Source organism: Neospora caninum, chromosome XII (genome assembly GCF_000208865.1).
Source record: "Neospora caninum Liverpool complete genome, chromosome XII".
Taxonomy (NCBI): Eukaryota; Apicomplexa; class Conoidasida; order Eucoccidiorida; family Sarcocystidae; genus Neospora; species Neospora caninum.
The window spans coordinates 4,204,529-4,230,881 of record NC_018398.1 but is presented as its reverse complement, the minus strand read 5'-3'; the positions used below and the strand labels follow the sequence as shown (position 1 = coordinate 4,230,881).

Genomic DNA, 26,353 nt, shown 5'->3' with positions numbered 1-26,353 from the left:
CTACATCTGTAGGCACCAGAAACGTCAAAGTGCAACGTGGACTGCTGATGTATAGGGCGAGCAGTCCTATGTAGCGATGCAGGGGAGAGTGGGAGGCGCATTCTTCCGTGGAAAGTGAGAGACGTTCTTTCGCGAACGTAGGCGCTGTAGGCAATTTTCCTTGTCATGCATTACATGAGCGGGTTTGTGTGTCGTTTACATGCTTGTGGACCAAATATCTGGACATGTGTCGATGCCTGCGTCGAGTCGCCTCTTTTGTCACCTGTCTATATGCAGACTTACTTGACTCTAGTTTCGAGAACGAAACAGGGAACGCGGTCGTTTCGCTTTTTTCTCCAGAGCTAACAAAGGCATTCCTGGCAGCAGCGCAGGCGCGTATTCGTGGAAATGCTCTTCACTCATTCGCATTTCGTGCGCGACGTTTTCTCCTCGTGTCGCTCCAACACACACACACAGCGAATGAGTTCTGGCGTGTCCTGATACGAGAAGCCAGGCGCCCGCGTGAAAACCATGGAAATGGGGCTGTGCTCTCCGCGCCTCCCCAACAACATCCACTGTTTCAGACACGTCGACAGGTGCTACTTTTTTCCACTTAGAGGTCTTTGCGCGCAGTCTCGGAAAAATAGCAGGCAATGCACGCCGACAACTTCAGCCACTCACGCATCATACCGCATATACACTTTTGTGGCGAGACAGACAGATGTGTTTCTCACGCGCAGCCTTTTAACGCAGCGTTTCACCAGAGAGAGCGACGATGGACGCCCGACGTGAAAGTCTGGGTAGAACACTTTTTTTGCAACGCACCGAAACAACGAAAGGAAGAAACGCGCCTGCAACTGCGGCCGTTTCCACACAACGCGGCATCACGTTGTGTCACCGAACTCTGCATCCCCTCTCCCTCGGACCGGAACTCTCGCTTCAGGCAGGAACGCGGAGCCGCGACACAACGCGAACCGTAGAATTATACACATGGCTAGAAACATATTTACAGCGGGATCCGTATGAAGGCGTCTGTACACACTCCACACTTTTGCCCACGAGGAAAAGATGTTCTTGCGCGCCGCCCTGTAGGGGTCCGAACACGACGCTTGCGAGGACACTTTTTCGGTCGGATTATTCCAAGTCCATGGCCGGGAGAAAGCCCTTTCTCCCAATGGAACAGTCTTTCGAAAGCGCCACGAGGCTCTGGAATTCCGGGCGGTTCGCCCCGTCGTGTCACCGACGCCACACACGAGAGTCCTCCCCAACGCGCCTCGGCCGTACGGTTTCGTGCTTTTCCGGCGGATGAACACAGAAACAAACTGCAGTCGAGTACACTCTGAACCCCCACACTCGTCTGTCCTCGCGCTCGCTCTTCCCCCCCCCCCTTTGCACATCTCAGAGGATTGACCCTCTCAAACGACGGCTGCGGGCGGGAAATCGCCGGTGACACATTCGGGTTGGCTGGCAGGCGCAAGACACCCTTCGGGAAAAAACAATCGTTTGAAAACTCTTTCTCCACTCTTGGAAAAAGCAAGAAGAGAGCGACACAGACACAGAGGCGCCACAGTGGGTTTTTGATCCTGCTAACTCCCGAGCGCACAACCACGGCGCTGGTGAAGCCGTTCCTCTGCATCGAACGCCACTGTGTTCGGTGTAGGAAATTCGCGGCCTCTCCGCCCTCCCTGCAGGGACCGGCTCGAGTCTTCTCTTTTGTGCTGAGGAAGCGGTCTTCTCGCGATCTGCTCAGTTGTCTTGTCTCTTCGCTGTCACGCTCTCAGGCAGAGGCTGGTTCTTCAGATGGCGAACATAGTCGAAGAAAGCAAAGGTGGAGAGATCATCGGTGAACTGCTGGGAGTAGTAGAAGCGCGACGCCAGGAAGCACTGGAAAATCGCTTGCAGATACGACTCCGGAACCCTGCAGAGAAAAACATTTCCAACACGCAACTCGGAAATGCTGCGGAGCGTCTCGGTATCCAGACACACGAAAATCCGCAACGCACACCCAATCAAAACCCGCACACCACACACTCTCCCCTGGCGCTAGGCTCCGCCGGGTTCAGCCCATACTTTTTTCGTTCCCATCTCTCCTCGAGACGCGCGAAAAGACACGCGACGCGGCAAGGCTGACAGACGCGTTCGCAACAGATCCGGATCGCCATCGTTCGTTCCTGTGTGCGTTCCGCTTACCGCTGACGCAGCGTCTCGATGCTCATCAGGCCAGGAACAAGAACGTCCGGTAGCGCCTTCAGCAGCACGCGACTCACCAAGTCCTGGGAACAAACAGAAACCCGAACTCGGTTCCGTTCTCACGACAGCTTGTGAGCATGTATAAAAACACATGCATACACGTTCATACACATGCATGCATATACTCACACATGCATATATATATATATACATATACATACATACATACCTACATACATACATACAAACGGGTATTTGGAGCTAGACTACACCAAGCACGGACCACGCAGCGTGGATGTGCATCCAGCTTTGTGTGCATACACACCGGCACACGGCAAAAAATGTTTTTTTTTCGTGCACAAGTGTTGCGTGTCGGCCCAGAAAAGGCAACAGTCTGTGTCTCGACGAGATGCTAATCCACGCGCTCGCTCCTCTGCATGTGCATTCGCTACGATCTCCTTTCGTTCACATGCCACCACTCGGAGCCGTCTCCTCGACGTCTTTCTCGAGTCTCCTCTATGTCTTTCTCGACAGCTTTCCCGTCTCTACACGAAACCCGGACCTCCGTGTCCGGGCGTTTCGCGAGTACCTCCCCGCGTCTCCACTGCGTCGTTTTTGTTTTCCCGAAAAAACACGGCTCCACCTGCAGCATTGTAAGTGTCTCTGGACAGCATGTCCGCGGTCGAGAACACTTACATCGTCTTGCCAGAGTGAATCGCTCTTGTGGATGTCCTGGTTCAGCCTGAGGATCTTTGCAGAAAGCACGTCGGTGAGGTCGCATCTCGGCTTTCCGGTGCGCAGACTCTCTTCCCAGAGCGCGTTGAACTCCAGGCGGGCGTTCTCGCGAATACGGTCCATCACCTGCTTCACGTAGAGTTGATAAAACGCGGGCGGGTTGTTCGCGTCAGTCACTTGCATGTGCTTCGCAAATTCCTCGTCCGTCATCGCCAAGGCAGCCAAGACCTCGTGGGAACTCGACGTCACGCCGCCCTTGTTCGTGGACGCTGAAGCCGCGACAGAAAACACGATTCAAAACGCGCATCCTGCGATCCACGAACTACCTCAAACAAAGTGGACAAAATTGCTTCTTCAAGCATGCAGCTCTCAGGCAGGCCTAGCCCCGGGTGCCGGAGTCCGAGCGGCCGTCTCCTCTGCCGAGACAGAGAGCGCTCACGCCCGCCCCGCTCGGGAAGCACGGGAACAGAGGACAAACAGCACGCGGGGGGGGGGAAACGCCACCCCCTCTTCTGGCCGTTTTCTTCCTCTGTTCCGCTCTCTGACCCCCCAGAATTGTTTCTCGAACTTCTTCGTGGCTCTGTTCCCTCTGTGTTCCAACCCTCTCTCCGCGGGATCCTGTCTCGCACCTCGCCCCCTTTTTCTCGTCTCTTTTAACTCACCGTCCTTGAAGAGAATGACGCCGCGCTCCTCGAGCATGCGCCGCGCCTCGTCCGTGATGAACACATTCGCACCCTCAACGATGAATTTGAAGCGGGGTTTGCCTTTCTCGTCGCACATTTTGTCGACGTTGAAAGGCGTGACCGACGCAGGCCTGCCTCCGCAGGGGTTGAAGAGGTCTGCTGACCCCCGCGGATCCAGGTGAAACCTCCCGCGGAACTCAAAGCCCGAGGCGACCGCCGTGCCGTCAGGGAGTCTGCGCGCACACACACACACACACACACACACACGCACGCGCAAAAGCGTCCCCATTTTCCCGCCAAATCCACCCGAGAAAAAGTCGGACACACCGGAGACGGCCCTGCTGCACGCCCCAAACATCCCGCGCCGCTCGTCGGCGCCTGCGCTCTCCACACGCCGCCCCTCCCCCCCCTCCCCGCTTTTTCTGTCCAGAGAGAGCCACCGAACTGCGCTCTCGAAAACGGATGTGCTGCCCACAAACACCCCCACGCGCGCGACACAGTCAGAGTTCTTTCGCGCTTACACGACATCGCGGGCGTCCTGGGACACCTTGAACCCCATGGGGCTGAGGAGTTTTTCGTCGTAGAGCATGGCGCTCGTTTTCAAACCTTCGAACCGGCGCTTGGCTAGACGTCTCAGTTCGTTGATGTCGAGGCCTTCAGGGTCGTGAAGCACGCCGCTTCCGTCCACAATCGAGGTCGTCTTCGTGTTGCTCTTGAGCAGGGCGTTGCTGCCGAGGTCGCCGTCGGGACCGCCAATGAGCTGCCTGGTCACCTCCTCTTCCTTCAGATTCTTCTTCTCCAGAATGCCCTGGATGTACGTCTCGATACTCGCCGTCGTCATGCCGTACGTGTCGTGCGGAATGCCGCCCATCGCCGGCAGCTTGCCCGTGGTGAACGCCTTCCAAAACCACGCGTTCCTTTCCTTCGCGCGCATCGCAGCCCAGTCCATCAGCCCACCCGTCCCGGTGTGCTCGTCGGGTCCGAGGAAATACACTTCCTCCTTCCCCAGACGGTCCACAACCCGCGGATCCGCGAGGAGAACATCCAGCATGCTGCGCAGACACACACGCACATGCACGCGACGCGGTTTTGACTGATTTACCCTGGAAACGCGAGGGACAACGCGGACCTCCGACAAGAAGTCGCACGAACGCTGGAGCGACGCGGCGCGCGCGAAGGGACTCAGACGCTCCGCCCGGTGAAGCGCCCCAGGAAGAAAAGAGACGCCGGACATCTCGGGCCCGCAACACAGAGGCGACTTCTTCCGCTCGACTCCTGCCTGACCGACTCGCGCCACACCGAGTGTTTAGGGTTCAGGAACGACTGCCGCGCAAACGAAACCCCGCGAGAAGCGAAGCCGTCAAGGACAGAAAACAGAGATCTGCGCGAAAGACACACGGGGACAAGGATTCGCAGCAGGGAATCCCCGGACGCGAAACCAAGAACAGGCGAAAAGAGAAAGGGAAACCGTCGCGGGGGAGAAACGGGAGGGGTACCGCGTTCAGACACCCGAAACGCCAGGGTGTCCTTCGCCGTGTTGCTTCGCACCTGTCGATGTACGCTTTGAAGGCCGACTTGGTGAGCGCGTCTGCTTCGTCGCGCGAATCCGTTTTGCTCAGCAGAATGACGCCTTTGCTGCCTCCTTCGGGAATGTCCTTGTTCTTCAAGTTCTGAGTGCTTGCCAGCTTGTACACTTCGTCGAAAGCCGTGTCGCGGTTCCGCTGGTAGCTCTGCGTGGTGAAGGACTGGACCACGCGAACGCCCCCACGGGCCACCTGGACGGGCGAAAAACAAAAACGCAACCGCATTCAAGTTTTTCCGCAAACGCACGACACCAAAAACCACACAGACCCGAAAAAATGCGAATGCTGCTCTCACAACACGGTCTAGACAATCTCACAAGGCCTCGCAGATGTTCTTCCGTCGATACACAGCAAATACGTCCCAACTCCGACGTGTATATACATATACATATATATATATATATATATGTTTATATATGACGAGAGAGAGATACACATAGAAACATACACGTCGCTATTCTATGAAGAAACATCGAGTGCGTATAGAGAGACCAGTCTCTGTCGCCACAGGCAGAGGAATCACACAGGCCGAAAAAACGAGATTGCGTTTCCTCGCTCTTTTTCTTCCTTCGGATTCCAATAAATCCGGCAGGGCAACGATCCACAGCATAACGTATAAGAACACATGACTCTCCTTCCAACAGACATGCTTCCATAAAAAGTTCACAAATATGCATAAATATCCATAAATATGCATATATACGTGTATATATATATGGATAATAAAAATAGGGGTGAGTTTGGTTTTTTCTCACATCTGCAAACCGTGCGTGGAAGCCCGTGAAGTTCATGCCGACGGTGAAGAGAATGGCGTAGGGGCGTTCAGGGTAGTCTGCTTCAGGCAAGAAGGAGGTGTCCATGCGGAACGACAAAGCTTGCTTGACGTCTTTCCAAAAGTTTGTGCGCACAATGTGCTTGTTGAAGAGCCGGAACTTGAGGAGAATCGGAGGGGCGTCCGGGCTGTCCAGGCAGAGAATGTCGCGTTTCAACGGCGTCTCTTCTTCCCACTCCTTCAGCACATGGCCACGCTCCGCATACGCTCGCGGATGATGCATCTCCTGAGCAGAACAATGACACACATTTCAGCCACATATTTTACACAAAGAAATATATATATATATATATGTATATCTCCTCCATTTTTTGCAGAGCATGGCATTAGGCGACCAGATAGCCGTACGTGGATGTACAAATACGCAGACATCTATATTTTTAAACAGCGGTATGTGTGTGGAGAATCAGTTGGTTATTTGAGTAACCAATGGCCGGTGGAGACAGGAAAACGCGCGGACCTGCCCCACAAGCTTCTTCGCAAATCTGAAGCTTTGCATAGCGCACTGTATATGATCTTTTCTCCGAAAAGAACGAACCTGGAACTCCTCGTAGAGGCGCTTGATCATGTCCGGATGAGAGTCGACTACCTTCAGAACCGTATCCTCGGAGAACGGCGGCAGCTTCAGACGCGTGCGCAACTCGTACAGCTCCTGGTGAGAAAGGTGCGTCGCCGCTGAGAGAAAAGTGCATGTACAGAGAATGTGTGTCCCATAGACCTATCGCCCCGCCGCTGACATGTGCGCATGCACCAAGACCGGAGTGTCGCAGCGCACAACAGGGCTGGACATTTTGCTCGGAAAACGCGTCACGCGCGCCCAGAGAACTTCCGGAGTCTCGGTAACGCCTAGACACACGCATGCACGCGCAGAGTCTGTCGTCGCGGAAGACTCACGTGGAGGCACACGCGCTTTTGTCTCAAGCGCGTTTTCGCAAGTCCTTGAGAAACGCCCGACTTACTGCCAAAGTTTTTGACCATCTTCTCGATCGCACCAAAGGCCGGTCCGACAGTGCCCGAGAAGTGGACGATGAATTTGCTCACCGCCCACGCGTAGGCTGCCTCGTGGACGCTCAGGCGGCGTTCCTGCAAAAAACACAGGGGGAGCGGCAGAGCGCACACCGCGCGTGGTCCGTAAAACCTCGAAAGACGGAAAGACAGAAAGAGTGGCAGGGACAAAAGAGAAGACGGGGGACCGGAAACGAAAGAGAGGGCCGAAGGTCGTCGCGTCGAGCACGGTGATTTGAAGGCAGGCACACGTCAACGTAAACTTTGAACTCGCGGGTTGAAGCTACTTTTTCTCACCTGCGCGAGTTCGGTGAACTTGGAGGGCTGCATGATGTACTGCATGCGGATCGCCTTAACCAGACGCTCGACTCTGCGAAAAACACGGAAAAAACCAGTGCCTGTGTCTCGTCGAGTCGGTTTCCGCTGCGTGATTCGTGTTTCCCCTCTTTGCCGTCTGGAGTGCTTGGTTCGGATTCGATTCGCACCTGCGGCTTATGCTCATTTCAGGGAAGTCCGTCAGCTGGTCCTCCGGCAGCTCCTCGATGAATGTCGTGATGATCGACACTCCGTTGGCCAGAGGCTCCACGTATTTCCTCTGGGAGTAGAAACCCCACATGGTGACGCTATCCTGCAAGCAGCAGACAGTCTCCAACGCAGGCCGTCACCCACGCGCAAACCCGCCGAGTTTTCTCTTCGGCCTGCGCATGTGTGTGGAGGGTTGGAATACACCGGAACCCAGCACATGCAAACGCCTGAAAGGGGAACTGCGACCGCTGTGTTGCGGTATGAGAGAGATGGACGGACCCCACGGGTTCGAGCGTCCATGAAAGAAAAGAGCGCGAGAGACAGACGGGTGCGTCGTTTTATATCGTGCTGGAGATTCAGAAAGGGAAACGAACGACGCCCCTCCGCTGAAATCGATTTCGCGTTTAAGAGAACAAACCGCCCTCTCACACAGAAAGAGAGGACCGAACTCTCGCACACGAAACGCCAACTGCGTGTGTCCAGCGAGGGAGACGCAATCCACACAGAATCCAGTTGCAAGGACAGCGTTTGCTTATCTTTGAAAAAACTTACGCCTAGTCGCGAAAAGAATTCCTTCGTGTGGAGTCCACGTCGGAAGGCGAGATCTGGAAACACAATCGGGGGGGAGGGAGGGGGGGGGGAAATGTCTCACGTGCAGAGATCCTCATGTGAAGAGAAACACATTCCGTTCTCTCTGGAGGTACCGATAAACGCATTCAGATACGAAACGTCGTGCAAATACCCTCTGCCCCCAAATACACAGACATCTACACACTTACACATATGCGTACTGATACTCGTGAACACATACTCACGTGTGAATCCGCGATTTGGCTGCATATCGATGCATACAAATACATGCAGGCACATGCCACCACTATATATATATATATACGGGGAAACACGCGATGGTGTTTATGTGCGCCTCTGCGATGTTCTCATGCGCCTAGGGACTCCGTAGTGCCATATGTTTCTGCACACAGGCAGTAGACATGCACATCGCCACGCGAGGCAGAGAACCTACACGTCTGCTTGCTTACCCATACGGTAGCCAGTTCCTCGAGGCACCTGAAAAAAACATTTTCAGTCGACCCAAGTCTCCTAGTGGTTTTCGTCACACATTTAGCCCCACAGGCGCACACATTTTCACGTCGACATACACATCTGCATGCATAGATGGGCCGGGCCCTATGCATGCAGAGAGACATGCCTGCGCTCGTCTCTCCGTGCCTCTGCCATCCAATGCAATAAAGACTGGCACATGGGATACATACACGCCCATCAGGAATATATATATATATATATATTTATGTATATGCATGTATGCATCAGCTATCCCTTTTTTGCAGTTTGAGAAAAGAGACTCACCACATTGATGAAGAGGTTCTGTCCACTGGAATCTCGCACCACCTGAAGAGCCAACAGGAGACATGCAACGGCGACGTGAGGAGATGCGCAGTTGTCGGTGATTCGTTCTCGCGTTTAAAACGTGAGGCCCCGCTCAGCTTCAGGGTGTACGGACACTGCAGATAACGGGCGGGCGGATTGACACTCGCAGATCAACAAATTAAGTCGCACGGAGGGATTCTGACCAGTGAGAAGAGATCGGCAGATTCGGTATGCATGTCTGCACATATCTATATATACATATATATCTATATATATATATATATGTATCTATATACACACATCCAGATTCTAATGCACGAGGGTCGTGTAGATGGGTTACCTCCTCATTAAGTCTTCGGTAGATCTCAGCTGTGGCTGTGTTTCTCTTGTTCGCATAGAAGTAAACATCCAGCAGCTTCGAAAGGTCCGTCTCGCACGGATTTGCCTGAGGGAACACAAAAGGAAGCGAAGAGTGGCAAGACCGCAAAATGCATTTCTCGCCACACAGCCAGAACTCTGTTGAGCGTTCTTGACAGCCTCTACATGTATCTGTATAGAGATGGAACTTGAGAGAAACACACATGTCGCAAGATCCACACACACGCACACACACATCAAAAAACCCGCTGATCCCGCATTTATAGACACAAAGGTACGTACGCTTTTACATAAATATCTACATGTATACCTACATATAATACACATATATATACATATACATATATATATATATATACGTATATGGACTGCCGGGGAAACGGACCGCTTTCAGCGGACGGATTCCCACATCGTTTCGTTTTTTGCCATCAAGCTGCTCTTCGGTCGGGGTTCTCAGCCCCTGTGGATGCGCCGCAAACAGGTGCATGCATGGAGATGAAAAAAGTGGGCGGTCAAGCGACAAAAAACAGTGCAGAAGCATACCCCTTCTTTCGCTGTCTCCGCGCAGTACTCCGGTTGCTGCAGGAAGTAGGTTCGGAGCCGCTCGTTTTCGTCTGCCGGGTCATCGAAGAAGGATCCCGACGACCTGTAGCACTGCATGCGGTACGGGGTTGTCTTTCCCGACAGACCCAAAAATTTCCTCTCGATCTCGCGCTCAACCTGGTAGTTCTGAGCATACGCAAGGCCGCACACAGAGGCGGATGTAAATTCGGCACTCGAGTCGAGAATACGCATGCAAACCTGCACACAGCCCCACCGCCCAGGGATATGTGGAAGTGCAGGCGAACATGGAAGTGTACAAGAAAATACACTCGCCCAGGGCAACACACGCCCCAAAACATCTACATGACCGCGTCTGCCCACGCGTAACGGAACACACGACCAGATCACGTAACGGCACACACGACCAGATCACCGACACAGAAACAAACACGGTCACGCATATGAGGTTCACCTCGACTTTAATGGGTTCATCATTATCGACGCTTACATATACATATACAGAGAAATGCATATACATATATACATATACATGCGTGTGGTTCGGTATACATATATATATATATATATGAGTGTGGTTCGATTTGTGTGTGGCGCTGTGTGCGTTAAGTTGGTCTCGATCGTTTTCCACGTGCATCTCTGTCTGGACGCGGGGGCGTCGGTGTCTTTTTCTCGTGAGCGACCGGGGGGGGGGGGGGGGGGGTTGATTCCCTCGTGCTGGGGCTGAGGCTTTGCAGGCACGCGCGCTCTTTCGGACCTGCGAAGCTTTCCGGTTTCGGAGTGAAGCTCTGGCGAGGAGGAAGACTTCGCCGTCGCGTTCCTGCTGGATCTGCGGGAAGTAGTCCGAGTGGGAGAATTCGTTGAGGATTTTGGCTGCAATGACGCAGGCCAAGTTGCTGGCGACGGTTTGCGCAGTGGCGGTCTGGAAGTAGTACTCGTTAAGGCCGAGGTGATTGTAGTACGCGTCGGCGTTTGCGCTGATGACGCGTTTCGACAGGTCGCCTCTCTGCGCGAGGATCTGTTTCACTTCTTCGTACTGCGCGGCGTACTTTTGGGACATCGGCCGGAATTCCGAAGTCGAGGTCGGGTCCATCGTGCCAAAGAGCGTCGAGTCGCCGAGTTTCCCGACAGGCCGTCCGCCGAGGAGACTGCGGGAAGATAAAGCATTGCCCATGTCTCCGACCGCCGAGCCGCCCGAAGTCGTCGACGCCCCGGTGCCCGAGGCGGAAGTTCCGTCGTAGCAGCTGAACGACGCGTGCCTTTTCGGGAGGATCATCGCCGGAGTCGACGAAGGATGGTAGATCGACGGCGGCGCAAGAGCGCCTTCGCCGTTCACGCGAGAGCTCTCAGTCGCCATTCTGGACGCGGGACGAACGCAAGTGAACGCGGGAGAGAAGCGCGACGCACGAGACACGGCCGGAAAGAAGGCGAGACGGGAAGAAAGGCGCTGCGAGGAACCGGAATGCACGAATCCAGCAGGAACGCTCTTTGGAGAAAGCGGGAAAAATGCTCGGAGAAAAAAAGAGTGGCGGAGCTGAGCGGGGACAGAGATGGCATGCACCATCGAGGACAGTGTGGAGGCGCGAGGCTGTGGATCGCGAAGCGTCGCAATAGGGCAACTGTTTGCGAGAATTCGGCGGTTTTTGAGTTTCTGTGCACCCGAGTGCTCAGTGCGAGAGAGGCTGGAACGCGCAGTCCGATTCACACGCGCCAGTGGCGAAGAGGAAGACGGTTTCGAGAGACAAAACAGCATTCTGAGACAAAAGCGCGGCGCTTAACACAGCACGGCCCCGCCCCAGCGCAAATCGAACTCTGCTTTGCGAGACACACGGCCAAAAGAAGATCCACAGGCGCCTCTCGTTATTTTTGCCGATCAAAAGCAAATCTGGGGGATAGCCGGCGCGACGGGGAAGTCCGGTCCGGAACGCTAATCGGCCCAGTCCCAACGCAGCGGGGGGGGGTTCGACCGGAAAGGCGGCGACACACGTCCGAACGCTCACGGCGCTTCTCGTCTTCTCCCCAAACGGTCCAATCGCACTGCGAAACAAGGGCGTTTACGGACACACTGCAAAAAGAGTGTTTTCCCTCCAGACGACACGGCTCTGCTGACTCGAGAGAGTTACACCCGAAAGAGAGACCGACAGTGTGGAGTCCCGGGAAGCCTACCTGCACACGCCCTCTCTTTTAAAGCAAACATGCACAAAACCAGCTCTCCTTCGCGAGAGAGAGACGCGCGTGTTTCACTGCCAGGATGGTTTTTTCTGTTTTTGCTCGCCTCTGGATCAGTTCCTCGTGCTGAGAAGGCAAAGCTAGGAAGTTGACACAAAGGAGACGCCGAGTTGCCCAGAGGAAACCGGAACACGTAGGCGGTTCATCGGAGCGCATCCCTGAGAACCAGAAACTTAATAATGTCGCTATCAGTCACCGCTCTTCCTCTGTGAAGCCTCTCGTCTTTTTCCTGGGACGATACCGCCTCCGTGAAGCTGCCGGTACAAAATGGCGTCTCTCTGGAACCGTTGAAAGCTTTCCGCATGTGTCACAGCAGCAGAAACGATGGTACCCTTGAAGACACACTAACAGTTCTCGAACTGCTCTTCAAGTGCAGCAGGCTCAGCCAGTCGGTTCTTCGTCCCCGCAAGGGTTTTTGCTCGTGTTGTCCACGCCCAAACACCCAACAGTGCCCGGGGGACGGGCGAAGAACTGATCAAAAGCGTGGGAACAAAAACGCAGAGAACTGGGAGGACGTTGCGCAAGTACGCAGAAAAGTTCCCACACACACGCGATGTGAAGGAGGCTACAGGCAAAGAACGAGTCGAAACTGCGACCATCGAATCAGAACATGGTCCATCACACGCCTGGACCGTCGTTGCCGATTTCTGCCGCGTTCGCAGGTGCTCGAAACTTTGCGTGTGCAAGTAACATCCTCACTACCCCGTCTCCTTAGTGCTTCCACTGCCGAAACAAAGCGACTGGAAGGTAGACGCAGTCGAGAACGGGTTTCTCCGTGTAAGAGAAGTAGCGAATGCCTACGGTCACTGCTCGAGAGGTTCCACTCTGTGCGATGGGCTGTTTCGCCCGGCTCGCGATTCCGGCTTCGCGCTCGGCATCTCTTATGTGGAAGGGCTGTCTACGAAGACGTTGAAGATCTGAATCCACAGAAAGCACGTGCGGGACAGAAGCGACGGACCCGTCAATCTTTAAACAGATTCAGGCGAGGGACGGCGAGTCTAAGAGTCGGTCGCAGTACCTTGTTGATAGTCGTGGGGACGTAAAGTTTAGGCGCCCTGAAAACAGCGTCACTGCCTCGTGTCCGGAAGAGGAGCTCGCAGTGTGAACGTCCATGAGAAAGTGTAACCTCCCTGGCCTCGTTCGCGGCTACCTCTCTTCCCCACAAAACATCGCCGGACCTCTTCGTTCGTCCACCCAGTCAGAAGTTTCCGCGTGCACTTGCCCAAAAACGGCGACGGCTGTGGTTCGAATATGCCCGAGAAAATGTGGGTTGGCCCACGAAACGACGAAAAGGTGCGAACTCGTTCGTTGTGACGGGCAAGAGGATCCACCAAAAGTCGCTCAGGAAGAACGCCGTTCACCGCGGTCTTTCAATACTTCCTGCAACCGCCCACGCGGCTAAGGCTGAAAACTCTGTAGATCGGCACTACATATGCACAGCTATACTTGCACGTCCGTGAAAGCGCGTGCGTGTGATTGTTCCTCCACTGTGACGTCTCACATGAAAACGCCGTCTTTATTTCGCCTCTCGCTTGTGGCCCAAAGCATCTTCACGGAGACTGCTACTCCGGGGAGACTTTCAAGTATATCGGTGCATTCCCCGAAAAAGCGAACGAGCCGAGGCCGCTGCGATTTCCACTGTCTCTCTGTGCAGCCACGAGGTGGACGCTGGTTTCGATCTTGACTGTCTTTGCCTCCCCGATCCAAGTGCCATTCTTAATGCCGGCTTTTTGTACGGAGGATATGGTAACTTCTTTGTACCAATCTATAGTGGGGGTTCGGAAGTCGTTTTCCCAAGAACTAACGCGATCTCTCCTATTGTGCATCTACGTTGATACTCGGTTATATATGTTAGACGCTTCCTTCCCGGCTAAACTTTGACTTATTAAACCAGCCTGGGATCATAAACGCAGCCAGACAACTAGATACAAGTAACTCCAACCAATCTAAAATCGTGATGTCTTCTTGTTACGTGCTCATCATGACCATGTCATGGGCCTCTACGCGAATCCTACTGACGCGTTCGGAGTCTAGAGCCTCCTACCTCGGATCGTCCACAATTCGCAACCGCTGCTAGTCCGTGGACGAACGGCAGCAGCTGCTCGGCGTGACAAGACTTCTTTCTGGAGCGACTCGACCGGTCGTGTGCGAACCGACTCACGCCCGTGTGGCAAGATCTCATGTGTGGTGGCATGTGTGTCACGCTTTCAGCGCCGCATCCCCAAACCAAAGCTCTGGTGTTCGGCCTTTTTTCGGCTGCACACGTGAGCACAGGAAGAATCATAAGCCGCTAACTCCACCGCCAGTTACGCACGAGCGTCTGCATCGTGCACGCGCCCGCTTTCTTCCTCGCGTCGCGCACAGACTCTGTGTTTTGCTCCTCGGCCGAGCAAGTGGACAAAGCTACGTTCTGGGTTGTGCTTGTTAACTCCTTTGCGGCGCCCGCCCTGCGCCCGAGTTCACCAAAAGGAGCGGCGCTGGGGAAGCCATCCTTCCGCGTTTCATGCACGCCGACGAGCCGAGCAGAGCCTCGTCTGCGTGCGCGCGAGTGTGCCTGCCGGTGAGGGGAGAAACACCATTTCGCCGGACATGGGGAAACGGGGCAGACGAGCGAGAGACGAACAGGACAGAAGCCGAGAAGAGGCAGCGCAGCCATCGCCGGAGAAAAAGCATGGCAAGGAAGAGCCTCTTGAACAAACGAGTTGCGGTTGGACATTGCAGAGACACAGAGAGAGCCTAGAGACCGGAGACAAGGATAAAGCAAGGAGGCGATGCTGCGAGGAATGGAAGGAAGCTGGGAGGGCCGTTGCATAGACGAACATGAAAAAAAGGGGAACGTAACAGTTCGGCCAAGAAAAAACACACAAGGCGACATGGAGACGGCCAAAAAACGTGGACTGTCCCCTCTCACATCTCCCTAGCTGTCTCTTCAGCGTTCGTCAGCGAGTCGACAAGCCCGCCACCGGCAGACTTAAAAATCCATGTTCAAGTGACAACCGTTCAGAAGACGGATGAAGACACGGCCCGGTCACGCAGCGAAAAATATGAAACGGGTCTGCTCTCACCCCTCAGTGTGTCTTGTGCGAGGGTTTCGTCTCCTCTACGTCTCCGTCCCCGTTAATACTGCACGGGCCAGCCTGCATGTGTCCCCGCAAACTCCTGTGTTGTTTTATTCAGTCCCCCGTTCGTCTGCGTGTGTCCTTTCCTCACGCTTTGTCACTCGTCCTTCTCTCTTATCCCGTGGTTTCTTCTCTCCACCTTTGTGTCCCGTTCACTCCCTCTTTGTCCTCTTGCATGCACCTGCGCTCCTCCGTTCTATCCGGCGACCTTTACTGCACGTAACACGATCGGTGGGGACGAGTCGCATCCAGAAGACGCGACTTGTCTCCATGCAGAAAAAGGACACGACAGGAGCAAATCGCCCTCCTCCACAAGGCACCGAGTTCCTGCCGGTCTTTGCCTCTCTCTTTTCCTTTTTGACAAACTCAAACACTCTCACAACGACCGTGTATGGATATATCTTCATGTGTGCGCGTGCGTAGACACACATGTGCACACACACTCAAACGCATGCGTGAACGTATGTTTCACCACCCCTTTGTTTTCCCTTGCCTCTTCCCGGGGAGAACGCGTCTCGCCCGTCTCTTTCCGCCAAGTCGCTTTCCACTGTTAGCTTCTGCCTTTCTCTTCACCCCTCTGAGCGCAGTGCGGCGAGCCTGCACTAGCGTTTCCGCCTGCCTCGCATGCGGTACCGAAAACGCCTCGACCCTCCACCTCTCCGTCGCTGTTACCGCGTCTTCAAACATGAACCCCTTCCATACGTCCCGCAGCCGGCACCGCCGCTGGAGAGCTCGCCGGACCGCCCGAGTCGTGGAGCGCAGGCGAGGGCGCAACGGGCTGGAGCGCCTGGCCCTCCGAGACACTGGCGGAGACCTGAGCGCAAGAGAGAGGAGAACGAGAGACAACATCTCTTCAACCCACGCAGACGCCGCGTGTGGAAGACAGACGGACAGTTTCGTGCAGGTTGCCAAGAGAGGCGGCGAGGCGCCAAACAGGAATCCACCGCCTCACAGACTGCGCCTCACGTGGCCGAGGCAGAGATCCCCTGGTCGTACGGGAGTCCGGGAAAGTCGGGACGACGACTGTCCAGCGTGCGCAGAGGGGTTGCCCCGCCTGTGCACGAGGTAAAACGGCAGGTGCGTGTCTGGGACGCGACAGCGCCAAGACAGAGAGCGGGAAGGCGTTCGCTCTCTTCACCTTCTTGAGCGGCTCGATGAGGAACCCAGTTCCGGGGCGCCAGACGGCTCTCTCTCTCTCTCGCGTCAATTGGCGTACCTTGGGGGTTTCCGAAGACAAGGCACGACTGCGGCTTTCTCGCGCGACGTCGCGGAGCTCTCGGGAGGCGACGCGCTCGACTGGGGCGATCGGCGTGCACTGGCTGACTTCGCTGAGGTCTCGCATGAGGCCGCGCTTCTTCGCGCGCCTGAGGCGTTTGCGGTCAATGACGATCCACTCCGCCCACATGCGGTGTTTCTTCTGCTTCTCGCCGCCCGGCGACTGTGGATCCTGTTCTTCTTGTTCTTCGTGGACGCGGAGCGTGATGTACTCAAAGGTCGTGAGGTGGTGGAGAACGAGGTAGATGTGCAGGGCCAACAACTGACCCACGAGGGCGATCAGCGGCAGGTTGAGGACGATCGGGATCGCGAGGAGGCCGAAGAACGCACCACGGTGGTACCAGCCGTACGCGTCGCGCCACCGTTCCCCCGGGCGGGTCCAGACTGCCTCCTCCACCACGCACCAGGTGGCGAGGACGAGCACGAAGGCGGTCATCAGCGCCGTCGCGACAAGGAGCACGAAGAACGGCCTGTAGTTCTTGTCTCCCACGCAGTTGTTGATCCACATGCAGTGGTGGTCGAAGCCGTCGACGCACTTGTTGCACACGCGGCAGTGCTTGCTCCGTTCGTTCACGTACCCGCACACGTCGCACTCGCGCATGTCAGGGTGCACTTCCGGCGCGGGAGCCGGCGAGTACGGTCCGCTCTCGAAGGCAATCGGATCGATGGGGTCGGTTGTCGATGCAATCCACCCGCAGGCAAAGACGACGAGGGCGCAGAGCCCAAACACGATGCCGCCGGCGAGCTGGACGGCGAGAGACACGCTCGGGATCAACACCAAGTAAAATATGAGGATGTCGGCGCCGAAACAGACCCAAGAGAGAATCTGAAACGCCTGCAGAGGCCGAGACATCCCGTGCCGCCGAATTTCCTGGTCCGGAGGACGCGAATCGCTCCTGTCAATCGCCGTGCAACGCGGCGGATGACGCTCCGCCGCCAGCTCGTACAGACGAGCCGCTGGAGACGGAGACGGAGGAGACGGAGATGCCCGAGGGGGAGGAGAGACAGGAGGAGAAGGAGAAGGAGAGACAGGAGGAGGGGGGGCAGAAGAGGGAGAGGGAGCAGAAGGCGGCATTTTGTCGACGAGGAGAGGATGCCTACATTTAAAAGGTCTGGGCCGAGACTGCGTTCGAGGCGCGGCGAATGTGCACGCCGGTGAAGCGTCAGCAGCGGGGCACCGACGGCGAGAGGTCGACGCAAGGCGGGATGTGTCTGTTGGGAGCAAGGAGATGGACCCACCGGGGGAGAGAGACGAAAGTGAACGAGAAAAGACCCAGAGAGAAAAACGTGGAAATCAATGTCGGCAGAGAGGTGACAAAAAGCGATGTAGCAGGCCAGAAGGACACCCCGCGGGAGATCCAGGAGACGGGAAAATGAGAAACGCGCGGGAAAAAAAACGCGAAAGCATTCGGCAGACGGTGAGAGACGCTCCCCCAGACAGACGCGGAGACAGGAACCGCAGAAGCCGATTTTAGACGAGAGCGAAGGAGACAGGATGCAGCGAGCACGGAAACAGGCAGCTCTCCTGAGAGGAACGCGATTTCGGTGTTTGCCGCTGTCAAGAAAAGCTTGACAGTGCGATTGCTCTTTCCGGTACTCCAGAACTAGCACCGGACGTTAGAGAGGGAAAACGCGAGGAGTCTCTCTGCGAGGCAAGCACACGAACCCAGTCCCGGCGTGAGGTGCCTGCGGAGACACACGGGACCGGCAGATAGACAAGGTCGACAAGAAACACAGATTTCTGCCGAGGGCATTTGACGAACGAGGCATCTTGGCCAGAGAGACCCGCGTGGGGGTCGGTGCTGTGACGAGGCACCGGCAAGCAGAAAGGTACAGTTGTGGAGGGGGAAAAGGCCCGGAAAAGCGCAGGAAAACCGACCGCTGGCTTTCCGTCGAGGAGAGAGAGAAGACCAATTGGCAAATCGCCGAGAATACGGAAAAAACAATACCGCGTTTGAGGGCCGCGAGACCGAGGGCGAGGAAGAGTGCTTGAGGACGAGCTCTGGCGGCAAGAAACAGTCAGCCTGGGGGGAGAGGGAGCGTGTACGCAGGCCACTTGGGAAGAGAAAGACGATGGGAAATGCCGGCGCGGCACGGAGTCTTGTCGCGAACCAGTCGAAGAGCAGAGAAGACAACGGAGATGTTTTTCAAGACAGTATCTCTGTAAAGGACGGGAAAACGACCGAGACTGGCGTTGCGCGGGGCGTGAAGACAAGTCAAAAGGGATGAAATTGCCGCGTTTTTCTTCTCAGATGGAATCGAAAAACCGGGAAACTTAAATCTAGACAAGATGACACGGACAATCTGCACGGAAAACGAGACAGACGCGGAAAACCGGAACCCCTTCCCTGCGCAAGCAGATCGGGAGAGTCGGCCAATTCACAAGGGACACGGATGTGCCTTCAAATGCGCATACGCTCCCTAGGTTGTGTGGACGTGGATTTCCATCAAGGAAGGAGATTCAGAAAACAGAGGATAAAGGAAAGAAGGTGGGCAAAAAAGAGGCCTACAGTCAGAGCTCCCTTGCCTAGTCCTCAGGGTTGAGCACGGAAACCCGGCCTTGTTGCCCCGACGACAAGTGAATCGAGACGATAAAAGAATCCGTTCCGTAAGCTAGCAGACTGCCGGAGCACTCTGATTTCCCAGTGCATCTTTGGGCGAAAAAACTCTGCTCGTCTTTGGACGTTTTTCTTGACGGGCAAGTAAAAAAGCGAATTTTGCAACGGGCTTTGAAAGACACACCAGCCAAGCTCTGGTCATCGGCTGCGCAAAAGCAGACAGGGGATGTGCTCACTCACCCTCTTCCCGATTTTGTGGCGCTTACCTGCCTCAAAAACAGAAGAATAAACGGCCAAAGCGGAACCAGACACAAAGAAGACACTCTCGCTAGAGTCTCGTTTGCTGGGTAAATGTCCCTCCCACCAGCGTATGGTAGATGTTTTCTTGACTCACCCCGGTCTTGTTTATTCCAGCGTATACAGCTAGTTGAGACGCCGGCTTATAAACGGAGTCGTCGAGTGTCGAGACAGTCCGTATTTTCCATGTCGGCTTATATGCGAAACAAATAAGCCCTGCTGTCTGCCTACCGTGTGCCGACCCTGCTGGTGGATTAAATGCGAGGGTTTGTCACCTCCGATGTCGCGAATTCCCCGTGTGTGCCAATATGTTTTTTTCGGTTCTGACGCGTGAAACAAAAAAAAAAACAGTTTGCTGTCGCCAATTTGTTCGCTGGAACGTATCTCTTTTTAGCCATTCGGTCGAAGCAAAACGCCTTTTCAGTCTTGGACCGGAACTAGACGTGACCTGTGATGCGCATCTGTGTAGCTATGCCCTTGCTGGCCACGTCTCAATCCGCTTACCAGGTCACCGTCAAGCATGGTCTGCGACGGTCTCTCGGGCAAATCCCGCGCGGGTGACCCGTAAGTTGCTAGCCTGCCGCTTCAACTTTTGACCGAGCACGGCTGGCCCTCCCGTTGCACTGCAGAGAGGCACAGCTGTTTGTCAGTGTATGTCGTTCTTTAGATTTCGTGTTCTGTTACAGTCTGCTGACTTTTCGGTCGCGTCGCGTGCTTAGCCCGAGCGTTTTTACTGCAACGAAACACGTATCGCGTGTCCCGGGAAAACTGCAATTTTTTCCGACATCCTGAAAACAACTCGGAGAATTCCACCCGTGTCTCCCAAAGGTACGAGGCGGACTGAGCGTTGTGCTCGGTGGTTTTTCTCCTCTCTTTTCTGAAAATCGGCAGATACGGTAACTCACATTTGCGTATGTACCAATCTCTGATCCGACGTAGGCTGACGAAATATGATGATGGCGTCCAGCCTCACGAAGCCTCTGACCGCCGTCTCACCGGGTTTTTGGCTTCGTAGGCGCGTGGGTTGTGAACAGACTTTCCCCGTCGCTGCTGTGGCATCATCATTATATATGCAGACCACTGTTTTTTCACAGAGGAAATGGACTGACCCATACTTGTGATTCTTCTTGTCTGCACGCTCGTACCTCTCTGCCGCCGAAGATAGTGGGACTCTTCTGTATTTTTTCAGCAGCCGAAGAGAACCCGGCCATATATACCTTACCTGTTTTCTTCAGAAACAGCCCCTTACGTTTGCATTTTTTTATTACATCCAGAGGAAACTTGCACCGCGAAGTGGGAGAACCAACATAGCGGCTTCATGGATTTCGTTTGTTACTTTCGTTGCGAGTGCGGTTCGTACATTCTTAAACGTTTTTGCCGTTTCGCATTGTACCGCCAGGCCGAGAGCCGGATAGACAACGTATGCAAGATCATACTAGCAGCGCATTTACTGTTTGCTTGCCAATAGTGGTAATATTTTTGCTGTGGCTGGGGCCTTTTACGAAGACAACCGCACCGGGAACTGTGTCATCTGGCATGTCGTGTATATATATACTCATATGTATTTTATGCAGCGGTCCCAGGTCACAGCGTTACTTCCCACCTCAGACGTCTTGTGCATGTTTCCTTGTTTTGTACAGGCTTTCTGATGTCCGTCGAAGTCCATAATTTCGGTATTTCCGACCCATTTGCCAATGACACTTCTCAGTTTAGTGTTGGCGGCTCCACTACACACTTAATTCGTAAGTAGTAAACCACACTGTCTCGCACTATTTGCTGGGAGTGCGGTTTTTTGCTAATTCACCAGACGTGGGTGAGAAACATCTTCCTGAAAATATGTAGTCTGATCATCGCGCGCAGCGTGGGTGGGTTTTGATGGTTTTCACTGTACATGCGTATGCTTGCGGATGCCGTGTACCGCAAACGGTGTCCATATGCCCGTCTCTTTTTGTCCATGTATGAATACGCATTTACGTTCATATATTTGTTGTGTCTGCATTTGCAGCCCGGTGGTGTAAAGGGGTTGTGTAGGCGTGGCATTTTTTATGCGCAGATATCCGGAATCAGCAGAGAAATGGTCGGAAGAGCGTTACTACGGTTCAGGGCCTGGATAAGGCACTCGATCTGAAAAAGATGGTTCGTGCATTGAAAAAGGAACTCAATTGCAACGGGACGGTCATTGAAGACGCGGAGCACGGCAGCGTGATCCAGCTTCAGGGAGATCAGCGCCATGCTGTGAAGGAATTCCTCGAGCGCGAAGACATCTGTTCGGGGGAGCAGATCAGGATTCATGGGGCCTGAACAGGCATCTCTTTTGTGTTCGTTTTCTTGTGCATGATGTGTGTTACTGTCGCTGTTTCCCGATGTCAACTCTCCCACAAAACGAATGCGGAATTTAGCAACTCTTCCATGATACAGCGTTGCGTGGCGTATGAGGAAGACTTATGAGGATACCAGAATATATGTATACAGTTTGTGCTGTTTATAGGTAGATACGTAGATAGATGTAGGCGAACGGTTCCGGTGGCCAGAATGCAGCCTCTGAGCATGTAAGGACGAGAATACAGCGTCGACACCACATGGTGTATACGTTTGTCAGAGGGAGGCTATGCAGCACGTACGCGCGTTTTTGGACGGAACGAAAAAATCCCTCATTGTGATGTTGGATGTATCGACAATTCAGCTGATCGCGTAGCTTTTCTGTGCATGAATATTTGCGATGTAAAGCAGCGGGAGCCCGTGTGCACGTGCAAAAATAAATAAATGTGCAAATAAGTACGTAGATGTACATGTTTATTTGCACATTTTTGGGTACATGCATACAGGCTTTCGTGCAAATACGGTGTTGTGCACCAAGTAACTGTTAGACTGCAGAGCAAGCGCTTTGCCAGAAGATCTGTACAGCTCCTGTGCCCGATACTTCAGGGGAACTGCATGGACGCACGTTTCACAAGAGTCGACGACGGTCGAATGTCCTCATGCATAACGCTTGGTTTCGTACAGGGATTGTGGAGAGAGTGTACCTGCAACAACCCTATTTGTGTGGTTGCGTGGTCATGCCATTCTTAGCAAACCGGGAGATCGCGGCGGCGATGTGCGTTGAGTGTTGTTGATGAAAGCAACCGAACCTTCTTCTCTGGAAGGAAAAGGGATGCATTTGTGCCTTTCGAGAAAAAACCCGCTGAGAGAGAGAGTCGGCGTCTGCGTTCGTCTCCTAGTTAGGGTTGCACGACCAATATTTTCTCAACCCTAGCGAGTGACAGCAGGCGCTACACAATTTATCCATAGCGTTCAGTTGGACAGGAGACACGCTTCCTCAGTTGAACTGATTCTCTCGGCGATGATTCCGAGCTTTTGTAGAGTTTTCCGCCACACCGTGCCTCTGTAAACCGTCTTTTCTCTCTCTTGTTCATGCGCTTCTCTCAAAACTCGACTGGATGTGAGCTGTCGATAAGTACGGAACCTTAAACGGAAGCGATCAGTCGAATCAGGAACACGAGCAAAGTGTCAACGACGAGTGAAGACTGTAGCGGTCTGGTGTACCGTAGCTGTTCGACTTCCAGACACGCCTTTCTTCTGGTAGTAGCGACTCGTCGGATTCTTGAGGTCATCGGTCGATTTAGATAGATGCAATGTTCCCGTTGTTTGTCAGCTCGAAATAGAGCATCCAGAGTGTATGTAGCGCTTTATTCAGCTCATTCGGACTACTCGGAATGTCGAAAAGTGCGCAGCCCAGTTTCAAGAGTTGCGCGAGAGACAGGTGTGTTTCCTCGAGTGCGAGTCGCGATGGACTGGGGGGAAAAAGCGATGCCAACTCTTCTGGCCATTCTCTGCTCAATCGCCTGCTCAAGAGATACGATCGACATGACAGGGAAGGAAGGATGCGGAAGCTCAAGCACATCATGCATAGACCGGCACGCATATATATATATATATATACGAAACTTACTCTAAGTCAGGAGCTTGTTCATCGGATGACCATGGGTTGTGGGTGTTTTGATATTGATCGCGTAGCCGCTGGACGGTCTGAATCCATCTATCAATTTGAATGCGTCTGCTTTCTCCTTCGTCTTCAATACATCCCACTTCTGTATCCCGAAGATAACAGGATTTCCTTGGAGGACGCAAGGCCCCGAATTCCAATCGCAGCGCCGCCGGATCGCTTTGCTGAAGAGCAGGCTCATCCAGTTCCTCGGTACCTGATCGGACGGTACATTCGTGTGACTGTATACTCGTTGTGGAAAATTATGATTCTGCGCTATTAGAGTTCCTGCCTGTCAGCGATATTATACAAGTGCCGAGCCTCTCGCTTCCTGGTTGCGGGTCTTCTTGGCATTCCCGTGGTCATGCACCGCTAAACCGCTAAACCTTTAAGCGAAACCTACACTGGACAATCCGCCACCTTTCTCCCCTCAAAGCGATTGCCCTTCTATTACAGGCGACGAAAATTTAAGATCCTCGAGCTGAGCCGAGCTCCCCATTCCCTGTCAACCTGCTTCCCTATATTCCTGTTCTACTCCTTCTACTCTGCACCAGACCTGCTTTGTCGTCTTCGCCATCTGGACGGTCAATCTTGAGGAGAGCGTCTACCTCGCCGATTGCCGGCAAAAAGCGCTGCGGTCCAGGCTTCAACAAGGCGGGCAGTTGCCTGAACACCGGAGCATACTTTCGGACATACGCGGAAAACCTGGCAACTTCTGAAGCTGGGCCTTCACATTCGTTTCCTCTTTTCAACTTATACGCTCGCTGAGGGAGCACTGCAGCTCCAAGTGGAGCCGAGCCAGGAAGAAACAGGTTGCCCTGTGGCGTAGAAGAGGGCGACAGACTTTCATCCGACTGGGAAAGATCGTCGACTGAATCGACGCTTCTGTTGAGAAAGCGGTCCCCAGCGGGCGCGGAACCTGTCAAGGAGAGGTGAGGATATGGGCAAAGGAGAAGGAGCGAATGAGCCACGGATATCTCGCCGCCACACAGACGCGATGCGGACAAAGCCTCTTCCTTGACACATGGAAGCGGCTGCCTTCAGCAGACACGAATGGGCATGCGTTTCGGAAAACTGGAGCGGTTTTCCTCTATTCAGATAGTTGGGCAAAATGCGGTGACACAGACAGACGACGGATATAACGGACAGAAGATGCTCACATTAACGTTGCATCCTGAGGAATCGGTTGTCAAGAACAAGGAATCATGGCGCATCTACTCAAAGAGATGGGCATTTTCTGTACTCTCCAAGAAGTTGCTTTTTCTGGAGCTTACCATCTAAAGAGAGGTAACACGGAGAAAGCTGGAGTGGCCATTTCCGTAGAGGAATACACTGCCGCTTTTTTTTCCCACGTGTACTCTTTACTGTCAAGTTCACCCTAACCCGTTGGGGGGACCACTGCTGCCGATCACGGTTTTTCGAATCTGTGCCTAGCGGTCTTAGATACACACAAACGTTTCTTTCAGTGAAGTCCTGAGCTCGTGCGCCACAGCGGGGCGTGCGTGCCTTTCCCTTGCGGCGCAAATTGCCACTCGCCCTTTGCTAAATTATTCGTGTTCCTTTTTCCCCCCTCTCACAGTGGCAGACTTCCGGGTTCGCAACTTTCTACTTTTCCCTAGTTCCCTTTTAACACAGGATCTCAGCAGTTACGGTTCTATTTGGTTTTCACCCTCTCCAGGTCATGAACTTGTACAGTTTCTTGGTGCTTTCCACTGCCAGCAACTGGGGGTGGGAATCAAACTTTTACCACTTCCTAAAGGACGCGACGCCTCTTTAGTGCTCTGCACTTCAGTCACCATTGTTCAGAGCCACGGAGTTCTCGGCAGGCGCACTTGATACCAAATTTTTCCTAAAATGCTTCGCAGCTCAGACTGAGAGTCCGTCGACGTTTGAAAAGACCGCTGTCGTCCACAACAAGGAAACGTGGTGCCGCTGCCCAGGCAGGACGCGCTGCAAAATGGCGGCGAGGGAGGCCGAAATTGCACGAAATACAGCCTTAAACTGCTGTTTTCTCTCGACTACTCTCGGTGCGGTTCACCGCGAGATATATGATGAAACCCGCGTATGGAAAGCCACAAGGCTTCTTCGCTTTGCTACGAAGTACGTGGGCAAAACAAGAAAGAGAGCCTTCGTGCGGGCGGTTTAGCCGATTAAAAATCCGGGTTGGTGCTAAAGAGGTTTTGCCGAGGGTTCACGTACAAACAATCTCAATTTTGACTTCAGAGAAAGCAGGTCAAACACTGGGACTCGCCAGTTGCTGCATGCACCCGAAAACCACCTTTGCTTCCACTTTTAGGTTTCACGCCTCGTACAAGAACGGATGCCAAACAGAATGCCACCGATAGGCTCAGGGAACAGGCAAATCAACAGGTTCTGCTCGCATCGTTTGGAGTCTTGGGGGTGTGCGAGACGCTTGCGTGTGCCTGTGCGGTTTTCCCCGATTTTTCTTCCATTAGCATGGACCTGTCTCCATCTCTTTTAGTTTCTCTGCTTCCCTACCTCTGCTTTTTTTTTCTTCCTTCTCTGCCTCTTTCAGGCTTCGGCGCTTCTCCACTAAGAGATACGGTTCCACCGGACACGACGTCACTGCCCGAGAAACTTTGAACTCGATCAAAGCCTCCCGCTCTACGCGCGTGACGGCCGTTCCTGCGGACTGGCCACTGAACCTGGTCAAGGAGGAGAAAGGCGCGCTCGAGAAAGCAGTGCAGTTCTCTCCAAGCACCGATCTGCGAACGTGAACAGAAACCGAAGCATGCACCAAAAATCCGATGGGGTCTGGAGCCTCGGGCCCGTGAGTGGGAAGAAGTTGATACACGGTTGGCAGCGACAAACTCTCTCGAAATAGGAAACTGGTCAGCAGCTCGAGTACACGACCTTGTCGGAAATGATGAAGATGCATCCTTTACACGCTGTGAGACTCGAACTGCCGTTTTCTTTTGCACCATGCGATTTGACCTCAAGAAACACGCACTGCCAAAACGTTCCATCGACAGTGGATCGGGGACTGCGAGGCCGTCGACAAACTTTTCGAGC

At 54.0% G+C, this 26,353-nt stretch overlaps 3 protein-coding genes across 3 annotated transcripts; 1 reads left to right on the top strand and 2 right to left on the bottom strand.

Moving 5' to 3' along the window:
- Nucleotides 1-1,725: 1,725 nt before the first annotated feature.
- Nucleotides 1,726-11,217, bottom strand: NCLIV_065590 (putative NAD-specific glutamate dehydrogenase; the record flags this gene model as incomplete). The annotated part of the gene is made up of 17 exons (XM_003886110.1): nucleotides 1,726-1,897; nucleotides 2,170-2,252; nucleotides 2,866-3,173; nucleotides 3,567-3,820; nucleotides 4,109-4,639; nucleotides 5,136-5,362; nucleotides 5,926-6,228; nucleotides 6,541-6,677; nucleotides 6,962-7,085; nucleotides 7,305-7,377; nucleotides 7,493-7,635; nucleotides 8,085-8,137; nucleotides 8,573-8,600; nucleotides 8,901-8,942; nucleotides 9,262-9,366; nucleotides 9,843-10,028; nucleotides 10,618-11,217. 17 exons carry the CDS (start codon nucleotides 11,215-11,217, stop codon nucleotides 1,726-1,728), a joined length of 3,369 nt encoding a protein of 1,122 aa, XP_003886159.1.
- A 4,670-nt stretch (nucleotides 11,218-15,887) lies between these two features.
- NCLIV_065580 (Zinc finger DHHC domain containing 12, related) lies at nucleotides 15,888-17,558 on the bottom strand (the record flags this gene model as incomplete). Its single annotated transcript, XM_003886109.1, has 2 exons — nucleotides 15,888-16,022; nucleotides 16,425-17,558. 2 exons carry the CDS (start codon nucleotides 17,556-17,558, stop codon nucleotides 15,888-15,890), a joined length of 1,269 nt encoding a protein of 422 aa, XP_003886158.1.
- A 3,428-nt stretch (nucleotides 17,559-20,986) lies between these two features.
- NCLIV_065570 (putative translation initiation factor SUI1) lies at nucleotides 20,987-21,639 on the top strand (the record flags this gene model as incomplete). The annotated part of the gene is made up of 2 exons (XM_003886108.1): nucleotides 20,987-21,080; nucleotides 21,392-21,639. The coding sequence occupies 2 exons, from the start codon at nucleotides 20,987-20,989 to the stop codon at nucleotides 21,637-21,639; spliced, it is 342 nt and encodes a 113-aa protein (XP_003886157.1).
- Nucleotides 21,640-26,353: the final 4,714 nt, after the last annotated feature.